The 17347-nt window shown below is 39.5% G+C and overlaps 1 protein-coding gene across 1 annotated transcript in view; it reads right to left on the bottom strand.

Annotated features, from left to right (window-relative positions):
- The window catches only part of Scp2 (sterol carrier protein 2), a 179510-nt gene that overhangs the window by 151484 nt on the left and 10679 nt on the right, over window positions 1–17347 (bottom strand). The window contains exon 2 of the mRNA XM_003460957.5: window positions 5744–5801. Within this exon, the coding sequence (XP_003461005.1) occupies window positions 5744–5801 (58 nt within the window). The remainder of the gene's footprint in view (window positions 1–5743; window positions 5802–17347) is intronic.

Genomic DNA, 17347 nt, shown 5'->3' with positions numbered 1-17347 from the left:
CACCTGCAGGGCAAAACGAGACAGGATGTCATTGCTGGGGATAAGGAAAGGAGTAGAACTGATATCTTCCTCTTACAAAGCCAGGAATCAGAGATGATCTTTTTTATGAAACAAGAAATGGGAGTGTCTAGGTCCTTTTTTCTTGTTATTGAGACAAAATGCCTGACACTCAATATGAAGGAAGGAAAAGTTTATTTCTTACAGTTTTTGGAGGTTTCAGTCCATAATCAGCTGGCTGCGAGGCAGGGTGGCACGGCTGGGGTGCAGCTATTCATAGGTGCAAACAGCAAGAGGAAGAAACACACCTGCTTCCCACCATTACACTGTATGCTGGTTCCACCCCTGGGAGAGTGTAGCACTCATACCACCAATCCAAGCACCAGACAATGAACCAATCACAAAAGCTAGATTCAGCCATGTCCACAATTGCAGGAGACTTGGGGCGGTGGGGGACTGACATAAACCATGACATAGAGTTTTAAGGATGCTATCCAAATTGCGCAAAAATGACCAGTGGGAGAACTGAGGAAAATGATGTCCATAAACAGGAAAGGAAAAGACAGAGAGGTTGGGGCTGGCAGTGTAGCTCAGTCATACAGCATTTTCCTAGCATGCACAAGACCCTGGTTCAATCTCCAACACCAGAGAGAGAGAGAGAGAGAGAGCCCCAAACCATCACCCATATGCATATATCTCCCTGTCTACAATTTGGAGAGACTGTGTTAAGTAAAACATTCTCATTCTGCCAGTAAGACTCTGAGACAGTCTGAAAAATAATTTTGTAAGAACCTTCAAAATATTCACATTCATTAGGTTCTGTATTCAAAACTAACCAATCATAGGAACAAATATTTGTTTAGCAAAATGCTCATTACAATTACTTCCAAAATATCAAAAAGTTGAGAACCTAAATTCCAATAAAAATTAAGGCATAAATATAAATAAAATATGTACAAAAACGTTTTTTTCAAACAATTTTAAGTAACAGGGAAATGCTCATGATAAAATTAAGTTTTAAAAACTGGAATACAAGGAAATGCTTCTTTTATGGATGAAGTGTTGCCTAATTCTAGAGTTGAAAATAGAGATAAGTAAGATCATTTTTTAAAGTTAGAATACAAAACCACATTTAGGGGCTGGGGGTTAAGCTCAGCGGCATAAGTGCCTGCTTGGCAAACTCGAGTCATGAGTTCAATCCCTGGCACCAAAAAAAAACAAAAACAAAAACAAAAAACACATTTAGAATATGATCCTGTACAACCAGAGGAAACATACTAAAATAAAATACAGATATACAAAGATAGCCCTGCCTGTAAACCAGTGCCATGCTCCGGCCACTGCCCAAGTGGGAACAGCCAGACCCAACCCTCTCCCCATGAGTCAGCGCCATTGGTGGACTGTGGGGGAAGAGAACATGGTCACACCAGGAAGCCAGCCACGCCTGGGAACCAGTGCCATGAGCCAGCCACCAAAGGAGTGGGGACAGTGAGACCGCAGCCCCTCCTGGCATGCGGGCTGGCAAATAAGAAGTACCAATCCTCCCCACTCCCATAAACTAGCAGCCAATCCAAAGAAACACAGCCTGTGATGATAGCTATGGAGGTGAAATGCAATTGGATGCCCGTGGTGCTTTGGTGTTTCACTGACATTGCAGGTCTAGGGCCATCATCAATTCAGAGGACAGTGGTACACAGTGTGGCATCTAAGGGGGGCTGTCCTTCTGAGGGTTGTAGCCATTGTTGAGTCCCTATTGTATTGTTCTGAAGTCCTATATCATTTTCATTGTTTTGTCAGGTTGGGTTTTATTCTGTTTTGTTTTGTTTGATTATGTTAAATATGGTGGCATGAGCAGCTATTTCAAAGACAGCAAGATATATTATGGTAGCCATTTTGAATTTACTATTGTCTTGTTTTGAAGTCCATTATTGCATTCATTGTTTTGTTTTTATTATTTCTATTCTGTTCTGTTTGATTTTTACTATGTCTAAAAGTATCTGCAGCTATTTTGGAGTGGAAAGAGCATTATGGTAACTATTGTTGATTTTATAATGTTTTAAAGTCAGGCGTCAATTACACCGGTTTGTTTTGATTAGTTTTAGTGTTTTATATTCCTTGGTTTTATCCTCTTTAAAATACAAAATAAGTACATAAATAAAAATAAAATAGGGATGTTAACTGTGGCTACATCTGGGTCACAACACGGTTTTCACTGTTACATAATTCTATATTCCAATAACATACATCCACCGCTCATATATCAGCAAGAAGGAATGAGCCACAAAGAACTCATCACTGCTCACTGTAAGCCATAACCTGTTTTGCAATAAAACTTTGCTTTACTCGGCTCCTTCTTTTAAATACCAACAGCCTGTTGTACCTCATGGTTGATCTGAATTTGTCTTGTCTCCTCTACTATGTGGTAGGGGCCTTGAGACTGCATACCACACTGTTCAAATCCTTCACAGTGAGGCCAGGAGGTAGAAAGGATGATATGTGGATCAGGGCAAGCACCTGGAAAAACTACAGGCCAGGTAAAATGAGCCTTGGGAAACTGGAACATGGGACAAAAGATAAATGTCTGAGTAAAATGTGACAAGCCTCAAAAAACTGGAGTGCAAAGGACAAAAAAAGTAATAAAGGTCAGCTTTCCACACACCAAGAGCCTAGCAACAATGGCAACTGCATTGTCACATATCCACCAGTCCCATCTGCCAAAAGCTGCATATAAGCCTCTAGATCTGGCCCTTCCTGGGTCCCTCCCGACTAGTGAGAGCTCTTCTTTGGTTCTTTCTAATAAACCACACCTGGTTCCATTCCCCACCACTCTTCTGTTGGCTTCATTCTTTCACTGCCCTCAGGACAAGAGCCCAAGAGAAAAACACTGGTTACAACAGTACCCAGGATACACTATTTGTTGAAATTTTCTGAATAAACTTTCAGATTAAAATAATTATCAAATAAAAATGCTAAAGGAAAGAGAAAACAAAGAAGCATGGATGTTAACTATCTGAAACCGTTCCTTAGTATGTTGCTGTCATTCCTATGTGGGTCATCTGGGTTTAGGTGCAAGCATTCTAAGCTCTCTTGAAAGGAAGAGGAGATTGAACAAAGGTATATAGTGCAGACATTCCAAAATAATGGAAGTGACAGGAACTCTTCTCCATTCCGTGCATTAGAACTGCGGGGAAAGAAGATGGTGCAAGAATTGTAAAACTGGTTTAGAGGAGAGGGCGAGGCTTCTGGATTCACTGTTCAGCACCTCAGTCTACAAATGAACCCCTCAGGAATGAAGTGCAAAATCATTTACAGGGCTGGGGATTTAGCTCAGTGGCATAAGCGCTTGCCTGGCGAGCACGAGGTCATGAGTTCTATCTCCAGTACCAAAAAAAAAAATTTTTTTTAAGTCATTTACAATAGTTTAGAGGTTTAACTCTCTAAACTGTGCTTAGAAAAATGTTCAACAAAATGTCACAGATGTGATTTAACGGTGCTTTTTGTGAGTTGTATGAGTCCTTTTTTCCCCTTTCTCTTTTTTGCAGTAGTAGGGATATAATCCAGGGCCTCAAGCATGCTATGTAAGTAAGAATAGAATAAGAATGAGCTACATCACCCAGCCCAAAATTAAGTGTTTTTTGGTTTTGGTTTTTGGTTTGGTTTTTTTTTTTTTTTTTTTTTTTTTTTTTTTTTTTTTTGGTACCAGGGATAGAACTCATAACTGCAGGCTTGCAAGGCAGGCACTTATGCCACTGAGCTAAATCCCCAGCCCCCCAAAATTAAGTTTTTAAGGTTTATTTACATAAAAATTTCTTGTTTTTTTTTTACTGTTACTTCCAAAATAGTATTTGTATTAACAAGCTGAATTGTTCAGGCTGGTTTTCCTTTTTCTTTTTGCTTTGTGTTTTTTGAGATGGGGATCTCACTTTGTAGTTCAGGCTGGCCTTGAACTGATAAAGTAGCCCAGACCGACCTCAAACTCATGGCAATCTTCCTGCATCAGCCTCCCAAGTGCTAGATTATAGGTGTCCACCACCATACCTAGTCAGATAGGTTTTCTTGGTACTTGTTAATTTCTGTAAAAGAAGAATTTCTGCACAGAGGATAAGCATAAAATGAATAGTATGCTCCATGAGAAACAACAGAATTAATCAAATCTCATAAATCTTAATTTGGGGGTAGAAGGCTGTTGGTCCAGTGGGGGACCCAAGGGAGATTTTCACGGGTGAGGTACCAAGGATAAGGAACGCACATGGGCAAGACATCCCCTACAACAGCAGGCAGCATGGAGCAGAGCAAAGGAGCACAAGAGCAAGAACCACCTGAATCTTCATTGTATAATTTTTATACAGGTTGTTACCTCATATTTACATTCTTACACAGTGTCATAACCAGCGCATGAGTTAGCACATTTACCTGTGCTAACTCATGGTTACATAATGGGTCACAAGCTCAGGTGTCCTTAGATGCCCCTGAGCTTTGAAGCAGTCTGACTGATTCCCCACAGAGGTTAAGAAACTGATTAACTGACATGTAAATACTGAGTTGAGTAATAAGTTAATACAGAGTTCAAACGTGCACGCACTGGGAACACAGAGTACTCACGGAAACAAGCAAGAACACCGAAGAAACAACCTCAGTAGAGTTCTTTAATTTCTCGGCAACACGCTAGCAGGAACTAGGTAAAGGGGCTCCCCAAGAGGGGACTGTGTCTAACACAGGCTCTCAAACTTAGGCTAAATGTCCTTTCCCTCCCTTCTTTCCTCACTCCCTCCCTTCCCCTTGATTTATTTATTTAACATTATTCACTTCAGCCGTGCAAAGAAGCTCTCCTGCTCAGAAAGACAAAAAAGAACTGAAATGTGTATGCACCTGTGCCAAATCCCCACCATGAACATAATCATTATATACTGTAAATCTGTACAGATAACAAAGAATAAATAAATAATTTTTAAAGACAGAGCATGAGAAAGAGAACAATGGAAAGAAGCTTCTCTGCTGTAGCTCACACCTATGGTGACAGCAGCTGCAGCCAGGCCCAAGCTCGCATCTCTGAAGAATGCCAAATGTTAAGAGAACAAAGACTCAATCATTCTCTCTTTGAGTTCCAGTTCAGCCAAGTCCTTTGCTTACACTCACCAGAATAAACAATGAACAAAGTACAACATCTCGTTTAGTCATGCAGTAGCCTGGTGACAGAAAAAGAATTCTCTAATTTGGCTCAGTGAAATGAAGAGAGAAAAGCCATCACATAGGGACTTCATGTTTCTTGAATTTGATTCTCCCTTTTCCAGGAAAGGAAGACATTGCAGTAATTCTGTCATAACTCCAAAGACATACTAAAATCAAGTTGTCTACTTTAAAGATGCCACCTTGCGGGGTTGGGGATTTAGCTCAGCAGTGTAAGTGCCTGCCTTGCAAGCAGGCAGTCGTGAGTTTGATCCCTGATACCGATAAAAAAAAAGAAAAAAAAATGCCACCTTTCTCTCCCACAGATCCCTGTAAAACCCCAAACAGGTGGACAACACATAAACTATAAACCACAGTACATTCTGGCTATGGAGCTGCTAAGCACACACATGCCCTTTCTCCTTTTTCCTTCCCAGTGTGCCCTAAGCAACGCTCTGCCTAAGTTCTTCCCCACTGACTAAGCTTCACTGTGCTTGAAGGCTGCTCTAACCTAATCGTGGATAGGGACAGACCACACAATAAGCAATGAATGTTAGAAGACTTGAATTTTCTCTGTTACCTGCTTCTTTTGCCAAGTCAGGGTAGTCCCTTGAATTCTCAACTCCAGGCTTCATGAACTAGAATATGGAAGATAATAAATAGAAACAAGCATAGTTAGATTTTTTCAGAACAGTATCACAGAAATTCATTCATATATAATTTAAAACAGAACACAGTATGACAGCACCAGGCTGTGTTGGTACACACCTATAATTCCAGCTGAGGCAGGGGGTCTGATAGTTCAAACCCAGACTGAGCAACTTAGTAATGCCCTATCTCAAAAAAAATTTTTTTTTAATTTTAAAAAGGTTTGGAAATATAGCTCAATGCAAAGGCCTTGGGTTATTACCCAGTACTGTGGGGGGAGGGAGGCGGATCCTCCACAAAGATGGTTAGTAGCTTATTCAGTTGCCAAAACGTAGAGGTAGTATGTCCTTCAGTACGTGAATGAACCACCTAGTAGTGTACACCAAAAGTACACTACTAGGGGCAGTAGTACTAGGGACAGTAGTACTAAAAAAATACACAATCAAGCCAAGAAAAGAAGGGGAAAGAAATGTTAACTGAGCCAATCTAAAAAGACTATACACTGTATCATTTCAACCTCATGACATTTTGGGAAAAGGTAAAATAGTAAAAAGATTAATGGTAACCTGGAGCTGGTGGGGAGAAAAAGGTAAACAGGGAAGCACAGGGAATTTTTAGGGCCGTGAAACTATTCTGCATGCAGTCCATGTATGTCATTATATATTGGCCAGAACCCACAGAATGTACACCAAAAGTGAACCCTAATGTAAACCATGGACTTTGGGTGACAATGAGATGTCACAGACTGTCACAAATGTGCAACCCTGGAGTGGGTTTTCGGTAATGAGGGCTGTACGCGTGTTGAGTGAGGGATACATGCTACATGGGAAATTCCTGTACTCTCTTCATTTTTACTGCAGCCAGCTCATGTTTTGTTTTTCTTTTTCCTTTCCAGTACTGTGATTAACCTGAGGGCCTCATGCATGCTAGGCAGGCAGTTGGCCACTGAGCTACATCTTCAGTCTTCTCTGAAGCCATTTCAAATAAATTTCCAAACCTCCTCCAGCAAGGTGCCGCTATATAGGTGTAAATACCAGTTTTCTGGGAGCAAGGATGGGAAATACTATCCGTTAGTATTCTGCGCCTCAACCTTGCTTCCATTAAGCCTGATGGCCTAGATGATTCTGGAATTTCTCATTTGTTCAGTTCTAAAGACAAAGCTTCCAAACTCTGCCCAGAAAGGATAAGTCACCTGGTAATAAAACAGATCTTGGGGCCATGTGCCACTCCCAGCACAGACCAATGCAGAGTCCTGGGCACCTGTGAGTGGCGCAGAGCAGCAGCAACTGCTCTGACCGTCTGCCAATCTCAGGCTGGCTCTGTCTTTTGCTTCCCCTTGGCATGAAATAGCAGAGGAGAGAACCAACCAACCAACCATATCACTGACAAGGCCAATGCCTGGGAAGAGAAGCTATTTGGGGTTTGGGGTTTTTCTCCTTTTTTCTTCCCTTTATTTTTCTTTTTAACTTTTTTCTTTCATCTCATCCTTCTTTAATTTCCTGTATTTTGTTCCGTTTTTCTTTTTTCTACTTCTTATTCCTTTCTGTGATTGTTTTCTAATACTTTAGTTTCACTCCTCCATAGGAGCCCCTATCTCATTTTGCTCTCCTCATCTTCCACTAACATACTTTCCAAATTTTACTTTTTTTCATTCTCTGGTTTCCCACCCCCTCTACCTCTGCTAGGATAACATAAACTTTTATGACTCATTAGCTAGCTAGTTAACTCTGTGCTATTATTATTAAATAACGATGCATTGTTAGTGGAAGCAAAGTAGCTCCATTTGTAGATATTTACTGTGAGAACTTATTTGGTCTGTCTGAGTGTTTATACTATAATTACAGATCTCTCTTCTATGGGTAACGGTGGTGCATTATGAGTTCTTAGGATATGTCAATATTCAGTTTTTCTTTGATGCTATCAGTATTGCTAACTTTATTACTATAGCTAAGGTGGCATATATAGTTTTTGCTAGTAATTGGTTTACTCTAGATGCCAATATTTGGATTGCTTTTGTGTCATTAAAAAATACTGTGGCCCTTGCCTGAATATCTGGTTTCTGGGCCAAGTATGCAATGGCCTGCCCTCTCAAATAAATAGAGGTGGCTAGATCCTGGGATAAAGACAAAGGCTGATAGTTGTCCACGCACACACAGAATCACTGAAAAGCAGGTATTAACTAAACAGGACTCCATACTAGCAACAAAGCTTTCCATTATAACCAACCTGCAAGCCTCAACACAAAAGGCAAAGTCAAAAAGAAAGACAGAAAGACAAGAAAGCAACAAATTGTTTCCAAATATAAGGAGACATGTGACTGTATTTAGAGTCCACTCCTATAGTCTGAGGTACTATCTGAAGAGCTTAACTTAACCACATCTACACAGTTCCTGTTTCTTCACAGGATAATACTCCCAGGCCCAAGAATTAGAATCTGGATATTCTCAGCTGGTTCTTTTCAATCTATCATAAGAAGCTCAAAATCTCAAATTTAATGGGAGAAGGATACTAGGGAACCAATTTAAAAGAAAATTAGAGTAGATCAGTTTACTATTTTAAAATATTGTCTGTTAACCTTTAAAAGATGACTGAAAGCAAGTATTAACCAAACATACTTACTTTTGCATTTCTGTAATTGACATGGATTACTTTGTTCTCTGTACTTTTCATTTCTGCCTAAACTTTTAGATGTATTACTACAATAAAAATGGCCTTAACAACAACAACAACAAAAAATTGCTTCCAAAAACTCCCAGGTTCATAAAGCTGACCCATGTGGCATTGAAGGGGAGGACTGTGGGAAGCCCTGTAATTGCTGCCACCTTATATCAACAGACAACAGCCACCTTATCGTTCTCTAGGAGTTAAGTTTCCATTTGGTAGTTAAGTTTCTATCTCTCCTCACCTAGCCTGTTTCTCCTTAGGTCACACATCCCTGTGGTTTGGCCAATTCAGGGATTATGCTAATCAGCCCCCTTTATGAGCCTGCATGTGGGAGATTTGAATTACCCTATAATCCCCGGTCTCACCACTGTTGCTAAGTTACCTGCTGACATCTCAGAACCCAACTCCCTCCTCCCCCAATACACTATATATTCATTACTCTTTCTTTGAATAAACGAGACTTGATCAGAGCACTGTCTTGTCTCCATTCTTCACGTCTCTTGTCTCTTCCAATCCCCACTCCCCCTCCGTGTCTCTGTTACCCGAGGGTGGGGACAAGTGGCGCCCCAATGTGGGACTCGAGAACGGGGGAGTTCGTGAGGGATGCTGTGAGGGATGCTGTTCGTGGGTCCAAAGTAGAAAAAAGGAAAAGAAAACAGAGGGCCTGACGACATGGGAGCCTGCCATGCCACGCTGAACCTCGGTGAGTGAACAGCGATTATGGGACAAGAAATTATCCAGCATGAGATTTTTGTTGAAAATTTAGTAAAAGCTTTAAAGGCGCAAGGAGTAAAGGTTAAAATTAAGCAATTATGTCAATATTTTAATTTTATAAAAGAGGTTTGCCCTTGGTTTCCTACTCAAGGCACTATCAATCCCAAATGGTGGAAACAGGTTGGCACAGCGCTTAAAGATTATTGCAACCTCTTTGGACCTGAAAAGGTTCCAGGAACGGCCTTTACTTACTGGACCTTAATGGATGAAATTTTATCTCAGGAACAAAGCGATTCAGTAATTGCTAATGCTATTCAGAAGGGTAAAAATATATTACAAGGAAAAAAAATTTTTTTTTAAATTTTATTTAAGGAGAAAAGAAAAAAAAAGGGAAAGGGTACAAGTTATGCAGATTTACAGAAAAAAAATGAACAGTAGGAAATCACTAGTTAATGGATTACATATTGTCATCTTAGAAATAATTGTTCAAGTCACAAAATTAAAGCTTGTAAAGTGGACATTCCATCAATGATACTGCAAACAGTTCTGTTCATTGATCCAATAAAACTCTGTGATATCATTTTCTATCTTATACACTTAAATATACATGCAGTTATATAGTTTGGAGCACTTTCTTTTCCTCTCTTTTGTACCATGACTATTACACATTTTGGGTTTCATTGCTCCCAATACAAGGAAAAAATTTTAAAGGTAAACCTGAACAAATAGAAGGGACTGAGACTTGACAAAGAGAAAGATCTCAGGTCATTTGATAGCGGTAATGAGGAGATAAACAGTGATTTGGAGAACAAAGACAGAGGGAAACAGACAAAGACTGATGTGCCTCCAAGGCAAAAACCCAGTCTCTATGACCTTGAGGCAGCCCAGCCAAAAAAAAAAACTTTACCCTGAGCTACTTTTAGAGGCTATAATGAAGAGACGCTCGTTCCATCTGCTGCTTCCCCTCCCCTTCTCCCTTCAAATCCAACTAGGTTAAGTTTTAACTTCCTAAAGGCCATAAAACAAAGGCCTGAGGTACTAGCTCCTGACATCCTGGGTCTTCCCTATCCAGAAGCCCCATCACAAATTGTGTTAATTACATCAGATTGTATTAGATTGTACATTCTTCACAAAAATAGCTTCATTTATATCATAGTAATATCTGTAACTTGGTATTGTATCACAGTAATACCTGTAACTGTAAATGTGTGTCTTCCTTTTCCCCTGGGTAAAAGATTGATATGTTAATCAATGCTCTCTTCTGTAAAGAATTGTAAAATCTTACCCAATTGATATGTTAACCATTGTTGCCCTCTACAAATAGAAAGGTTGTGGTGCTAAAGTAAGGTAATTATGTCAGGAAACTCAGAGATAAAGTCTGCTGACTATGCTAATCAAGATTGGGAAGTATGTCAGAACCAAGCCACACAGGAGCTAGGTGACCTAAAAATAAGCTGTGCAAAACAAGACAGTTAATCAACTCTGACCCACTGGTCGTCCCTCATGATCTGACCAATCACAAATGGACAAATCACCAACTGTTCTGCTCTAACTGCTATGATTGGCTTCTGTAACAATGCTTGCTTGCTTTGCGGTTTTCATCCTTAAAAACACCAGCCTTGCCCCAACTCAGGGTTCTCCGTTTCCACCTGTTTGGAGGACCCCGTGTACACGGAATAATAAAAACCCCATTGTTTTTACATGAGAGCGAGGCCCTTGGAGTCTTCCTCGCGACACCGGTCTAACAATAATACATGACAACGATGTGGATTGGAGCACTTTGGCAGAGAAGGCCACAAAATACCATAGTAGAGACTGGCCAATTAACGCCCAACCCCCTCCAGGCTTAAAGTACTGCAGCACTGCCCCGCCCCAGCTGGCCTGCACAGACAAAGCCCTCAGTGCGGTCTCTACCGTGCTCCCTCCCCTGTACTATACGGCCCTACAGCTCCTGCTTCAGCTTTCAATCCTAGCAAAGAATTAAGGGGAAAAAATGAACTTTTAAAAGAACAGACTGAAGTGAAAAAAGAACATCAAGTTCAATAGCTCAATTAGGAAGGCTAAAAATAGCAAAATTTAAAATGAAAAGTGAAACAAACCCCAGAATTTCCTCCGGGACCTTTCCCATTCAGCGACCCCCCCCTTTAGGGGCATGATTTCAAAATTTACCTCTTGGCCTGATCCCATATCGGAGATAAATGCTTTCCCTGTGACTGAGACAACGGGCCACTACACCGCATTTAATCTCAAACAGTTAAGAGAATTAAAAATGGCGGTGGCACAGTATGGCACCACTGCCCTGTATACTCTGGCTGTCTTGGATTCTTTGGCTGATGGTTGGCTCACACCTATAGATTGGCAAGAATTGGCCTGAGCAACCTTATTAGGAGGAGACTATCTTTTGTGGAAATCAGAATATACAGAGAATTGCAAAGACACCACCAGGAGCAATACATAAGCCGGCAATGGGTGGAGCTTTGATATGTTATAGGGAGAAGGCGCCTATGCAGACAAAGCTGCACAAATTCAGTTCAATCCAGCGCTTTTTGCTCAAATTCAAAAGGCAGCTACTTGAGCATAAAAAAAAACTGCCTTCAAAGGGCGATGTGAGCTCCACTCTCATGACCATTAAGCAAGGGCCCAATGAACCTTTCTCAGAATTTGTCAATTGTTTGATTACTGCTGCTGGCAGAATCTCTGGCCACGCTGACGCTGATGCAGGCACAGATTTTGCAAAACAATTAGCTTTTGAAAATGCTAATGCTGCCTGTCAGGCTGCTATTAGACCTCATAAAAACAAAACAGACCTGACAGGATATATATGCCTTGGCTCTGACATTGGAACTGCTTACTAGCAAGGTCTCGCTCTATGGCTGCTGCCTTGCAAGGGTTTACAGTTACACAATTCTTATCCCCAAAACATAAACAGAACTGTTTTACCTGTGGAGAGACTGGTCATTTTGCAAAGAACTGCAAACAGGACTCCAAAGATAGAACATCTTAATATTCATCATATAAAAGGCATACCTTATAACCCTCAAGATCAAGGCATAGTTGAAAGGGCACATCTCTCCCTAAAACTCACGGTTGAAAAAATAAAAAAGGGGGAATGGTACCCTACAGGGGTATCACCTAAAAATATCCTCTCATGCCTTATTCATCCTTCATTTCTTAAACTTGGATGCCGCTGGGCAATCAGCAGCCACCTGTTTTTGGCAAACTGAAACACAAAAGCAATTTGCTTCTGTACTATGGAGAAACCCCCTGACTAACTCATGGCATGGTCCAGACCCAGTCCTTATCTGGGGACGAGGCTCAGTATGCATATACTTTAAAGAGATGAAATCTGCAAGATGGCTACCAGAACGATTGGTTAAACAAATACATCAAATGCAACAAACAGAGGATCCTGGGAAGATGGCAGAACAGTGAGCAGCAGAGTAAACAGCCTCTCTGGAAGAAACAGTCCAGATGCTGGCATACAGCATTCTGGAGAAAACAAGAAGAAAGGAAGGGGTCCCCACAACCCAGGAAGAACCTAGAGTGAGAACTGAAGTCCACAGGAGAATTTTAAAAAAAGAAAAAACTTAAACAGAAGAAGGCGGTAGCTGGCGCTGCTTTCACCCGGAGTCGGAAACACCATGTGAGAAGCACTGTTGGAACCTGGGGACACATGGTCACAATGAAGCTGGTGGCTAGAAGCCTGAAGGCCTCTCCAGGGAGACACAGTGGCAGAGGGGAGCAGGGGCCCAGAGAACTGCATTGGCTGGTAGTGAATGTAAGGAACTCAGTTCTCCCGTGGGAGCAGTGATTAGCTGGGAGCTATTTTGGAGTCAGGCAGGATAAGCCTGAAACCAGAACTGCAAGTGGCTTCATTTAGCCACTCCTAGCTCAGAGTAGACTGGTAGAAATTGTTTGGACTAAGTTCCACCCCTGTGCCCAATCCAACAGCCAATGGCAAGGTTTCCCTAAAGCTATCCCCAAAGAGCTCCACTCACCCTGAGCATACTAAAATGGTGAGGGCTCCCTGCAGTTAACCAGAAACTTCAAGAGGCTATAAAAGAACTTAGAACAGAAATACTATCTCAGGTAAAAGAAGAAATGAGAAACATAATAAAAGAATAGCTAAGCACCTCTAAAGAAGACACAGATGGAAGAATAGAGGAGCACAGGAAAAGGAGGGAAACCTTCAAAGAAGAATATAAGAAAGATTTAGAATACATGAAACAGATGCAAAGAGATTACCAGGAAATTAAAATTTCCATTGAAAGCTGGCAAAACTGCTTGACTTTCAAACCTTGAAGACAGGTTTGCAACCTGCAATAGCAAAAGGAAAGCTCTCTTAAAAATAACAAGGAATGGGGCTGGAGATTTAGCTCAGCGGCATAAGCACCTTCCTTTCAAGTGTGCATTCGTGAGTTCGATCCCTGGTACCGATGAAAATGAAAAAGACAAAAAAAAACAAGGAACCAGAAGATAACAATACAAAGGCTAGAAGATGACAAGAGGAACTATAACTTAAGAATAAAAAAACGGTGCTTGGGTTTACCTCAATGGCTTAAGTGCCTGCTTGGCAAATGTGAGGTTGTGAGTTCAATCTCCAATACCAAAAAAAATTTAATTTAATTTAATTTAATTTAATTTAATTTAATTTAATTTAAAATGTGAGTGAAGAAGCAGGGGTAAACACAAATTAAATACAAAGGCTACTTACAGAAATAATTAAAGAAAACTTCTAAAACATAGGAAAAGACAATGATATTCAGATACCTAAGAAGGGGCTGGGGGTTTAGCTCAGCGGCATAAGCACCTGCCTTGCAAGCAGGCGGTCGTGAGTTCGATCCCCGGTACCGATAAAAATGAAAAAGACAAAAAAAAAAAAAACAACCAGATACCTAAGAACTCCAGCCAGCTATAACCAAAACAGATCTATACCCAGACATATAACAGTCAAGATCCCAGAAATTCAACACAAGAACAGAATATTAAAAACTGTCAGAGAAAAGAAATAGATCACCTATTAAGGAAAAGCCATCAGAATCACAACAGACTTCTTGACACAAACCAGCAAATCAAGAAAAGCTTGAAGTAGTGCAAGTCCTGAAAGAAAATAACCTCCAACCCAGATTGATGTACCCTGAAAAACTATCTCTCAAAATTAATGGAAAAACAAGATGCTTCCATGACAAAGAGGAACTGGGGGAGTTCATGACCACCAAACCAACTCTACAAAAAAATACTGAAGGACATTCTAGAGAGAGAGAAAAAAGACCATGGTTTCAGGAACAGTGGCAGAAGGGGCTCACTGAATGGGGCAGACAGTGGAGTGAAGTGGAAAAGTAGACAACCAACGACAGAAAAATAGCAGGACAGAGATGAGGCAGAGAAGGCTGGCGATAATCACTAATATAGACGGCCTCGATTCACCAATAAAAAGAAACACAGGCAAGTGGATCAGGAGATGGGCCCATCAATATGCTTTATATAAGAAATACATTTAACCTGAAAGGGGGTTTATAGACTGAAAGTCAAAGATGAGAAAACAATGCTCTATGTGACAGGGAATCAGAAAAAAGTGGGGGTAGCTTGCCCATCAGCTGCAGATTGGTTAGAAAGCCATGACACTTCTACACAATGGAAAACTATTTAGCAATAAAGAAAGAAAACCTTGAGGCTCTTGTAGGCAAATGGGTACAACTTGAGATCATGCTCAGGGGTAAAAAGGTTCAGAATCACTTAGGTGAATAGCAGGTTGCCTCCCTAATCTTAAAAACTAAAGGAGTTAGTGGAATCCAAAATGTACAATACATTCTGTGAAAGTAAAAGGGGAGGAACTGTCTAAAAAGGGAAGGCAGTGGCACTAATAATCTATTATCATGATTTGAAACCCATATTGTTTTCATTGTTCTGTTTAGTCTGGTTTTATTCTGTGTTAGTTTGTCTACTTGTATTAGATTTGATGGCATGGACAGCTACTCCACACATAGCAGGATACATTATGGTAACCATTTTTGATTTCCTATTAGCTTGATTTGGAGCCCAGTGCTGCTTTCACTGTTTTGTTTTGACTGATTTTATTCTATTCTGCTTGGTTTGATACTATCAAGTCTAAGGGTATAGGCAACTACTTTGAAGATAGTAACATATACTATGATACCCTTTTGAAGTTCTATAATGTCTCCAATGTTTTGTTTTTATTGGTTTGTTCTGTACTGTTTTGTTCAACTGTATTATGCCAGATGATATGGGCAACTCTTTTGAAGATAACAAGAGGCATTATGGTAGCCATTATTGATCTCCTTGTATTTTGTTTTTACGCCATGTATCATGTTGATCCTTTTGTTTTGACTGACTCTGTATTATTTTGTCTCATTTGGCTTTATTCTCTTCAAAATAAAAAAAGCACCAGACATAAATTCAGTATATTAAAAATTCCATCGGAAGAAAGGCACCAGGAGCAACAAATGTGAGGACAGTATCAGAACTAGAAGATAGGGTTGTTGGTGGTGACCAAGCAACCTTAAAAACAACAAGGGAACATAAAAAAATAGATCCAACAGCTACTAGATGAAGCAAAAAATATTAAAATTAACTGATATTAGTAAAAATTTAAAAGACAGCAAAAATGGCATTTAAAAACTCATTTACAGAAATAATAGCAGGAAACTTTTCAAATATTGGAAAAGAATTTCACACTCAGATAACTGAGGGATACGGAACAAATAGAGATGACCAGAAAAGAATCTCTCCACAACATATCATAGTCAAAGCCCTTGAAATCCAACACTAGTACAAAATCTTAAGAGCTGTAAGAGAAAAGCAACAAATCACTTTTGAAAAAAAATTCATTACAATTGCAATAGACTTCTCAATACAAATATTAATAGAACAGAAGAGCATGAAGTGTAGCGTTTCATGCTCTAAAAGAAAACAACTTCCAAACCAGACTCATATATCTTGCAAAATCATCTTTCAAAATTGATGGAGAAATAAGATATATCCATGACAAAGAGCACCTTAAATTTACCAACAAATCAGCACTCCAAAAAATTCTCAAGGATAGCCTAGGAAGAGATAATGAAGCTAACAATGAAAAACAAGGCTAGGAGAATGAATACACCAGGTAGTGTGTGCAATTAATCAGAAAGGAAAGAAAAGGAGTCAGCAAAAGAAAAACGATGTAATTAAAAGAATGAGTCAATAGTTCAGTAATAACTCTCAATGTGAATGGCCTAAATTTCCCATTCAAAAGACAGTGATTGACAAAATGTATCAGAAATAAAACCAAATGGATATTACATACAGGAAGCATATTTAACCCAAAAAGAAATTCACAGACAAAAGTCAAAAAAATGGAAAACAATATTCTGTGCCACAGGAAACAAGTAGGAGTAGCTATATTATTTTCACGCAAAATGGGCTTCAAGTCATAACTGATCAGAGAAGCAAAGTTCACTACATATACTTAAGTGAACAATTCAGCAAGAAAAGATAACTACTAACATATATGCACGGAACGATGGTGCACTCAACTTAAAAAAAAAGTACTACTAGAAATGAAAGGTCTGATAAATATAACAAGATTATAGTAAGGACCTCAATATCATGCAACAACATGGAAATTTAAAAATATTCTCTTGAACAATCAAGGTTAGGTTAGAACAAATCAAGAAAGAAATAAGATACTGCCCAGAATTAAATAATGCCAGTAAAACATATCAGAATTTATATGATTCAATGAAAGCAAACTTAAGAGGAAAGTTTATAGAAAGCAATAATCATCAAAAAGATCACACACCATGACTAAGTAAGCTTAATTCCAACGATGCAGGGATGGTTCAACATACACACAAATCAATAAATATAATACATCACATAAACAGAAGGGCAAAAAAAATCACACGATCATCTCATATATGCAGAAAAAAACCTTTGACAAAATGTAAAATCTATTCTTTTTTTTAATTTTGAGGAAAAGAAAAAAACAAAAAGGGTACAAGTTACACAGAATTTCAAAAAAATAAACAGTAGGAAATCACTAGTTAATAGATTACATATTGTCATCTTAGAAATAGTTGTTCAAGTTACAAAATTAAAGCATATATAGTGGACATTCAAACAGTGAGATTGCAAACAGTTCTGTTCAATGATCCAACAA

Source organism: Cavia porcellus, unplaced genomic scaffold (assembly GCF_034190915.1).
Source record: "Cavia porcellus strain 051 isolate PalLab524CR breed Dunkin Hartley unplaced genomic scaffold, mCavPor4.1 scaffold_25, whole genome shotgun sequence".
In the NCBI taxonomy this organism is placed as follows: Eukaryota; Metazoa; Chordata; class Mammalia; order Rodentia; family Caviidae; genus Cavia; species Cavia porcellus.
This window is presented reverse-complemented; position numbering and strand designations above follow the sequence as displayed.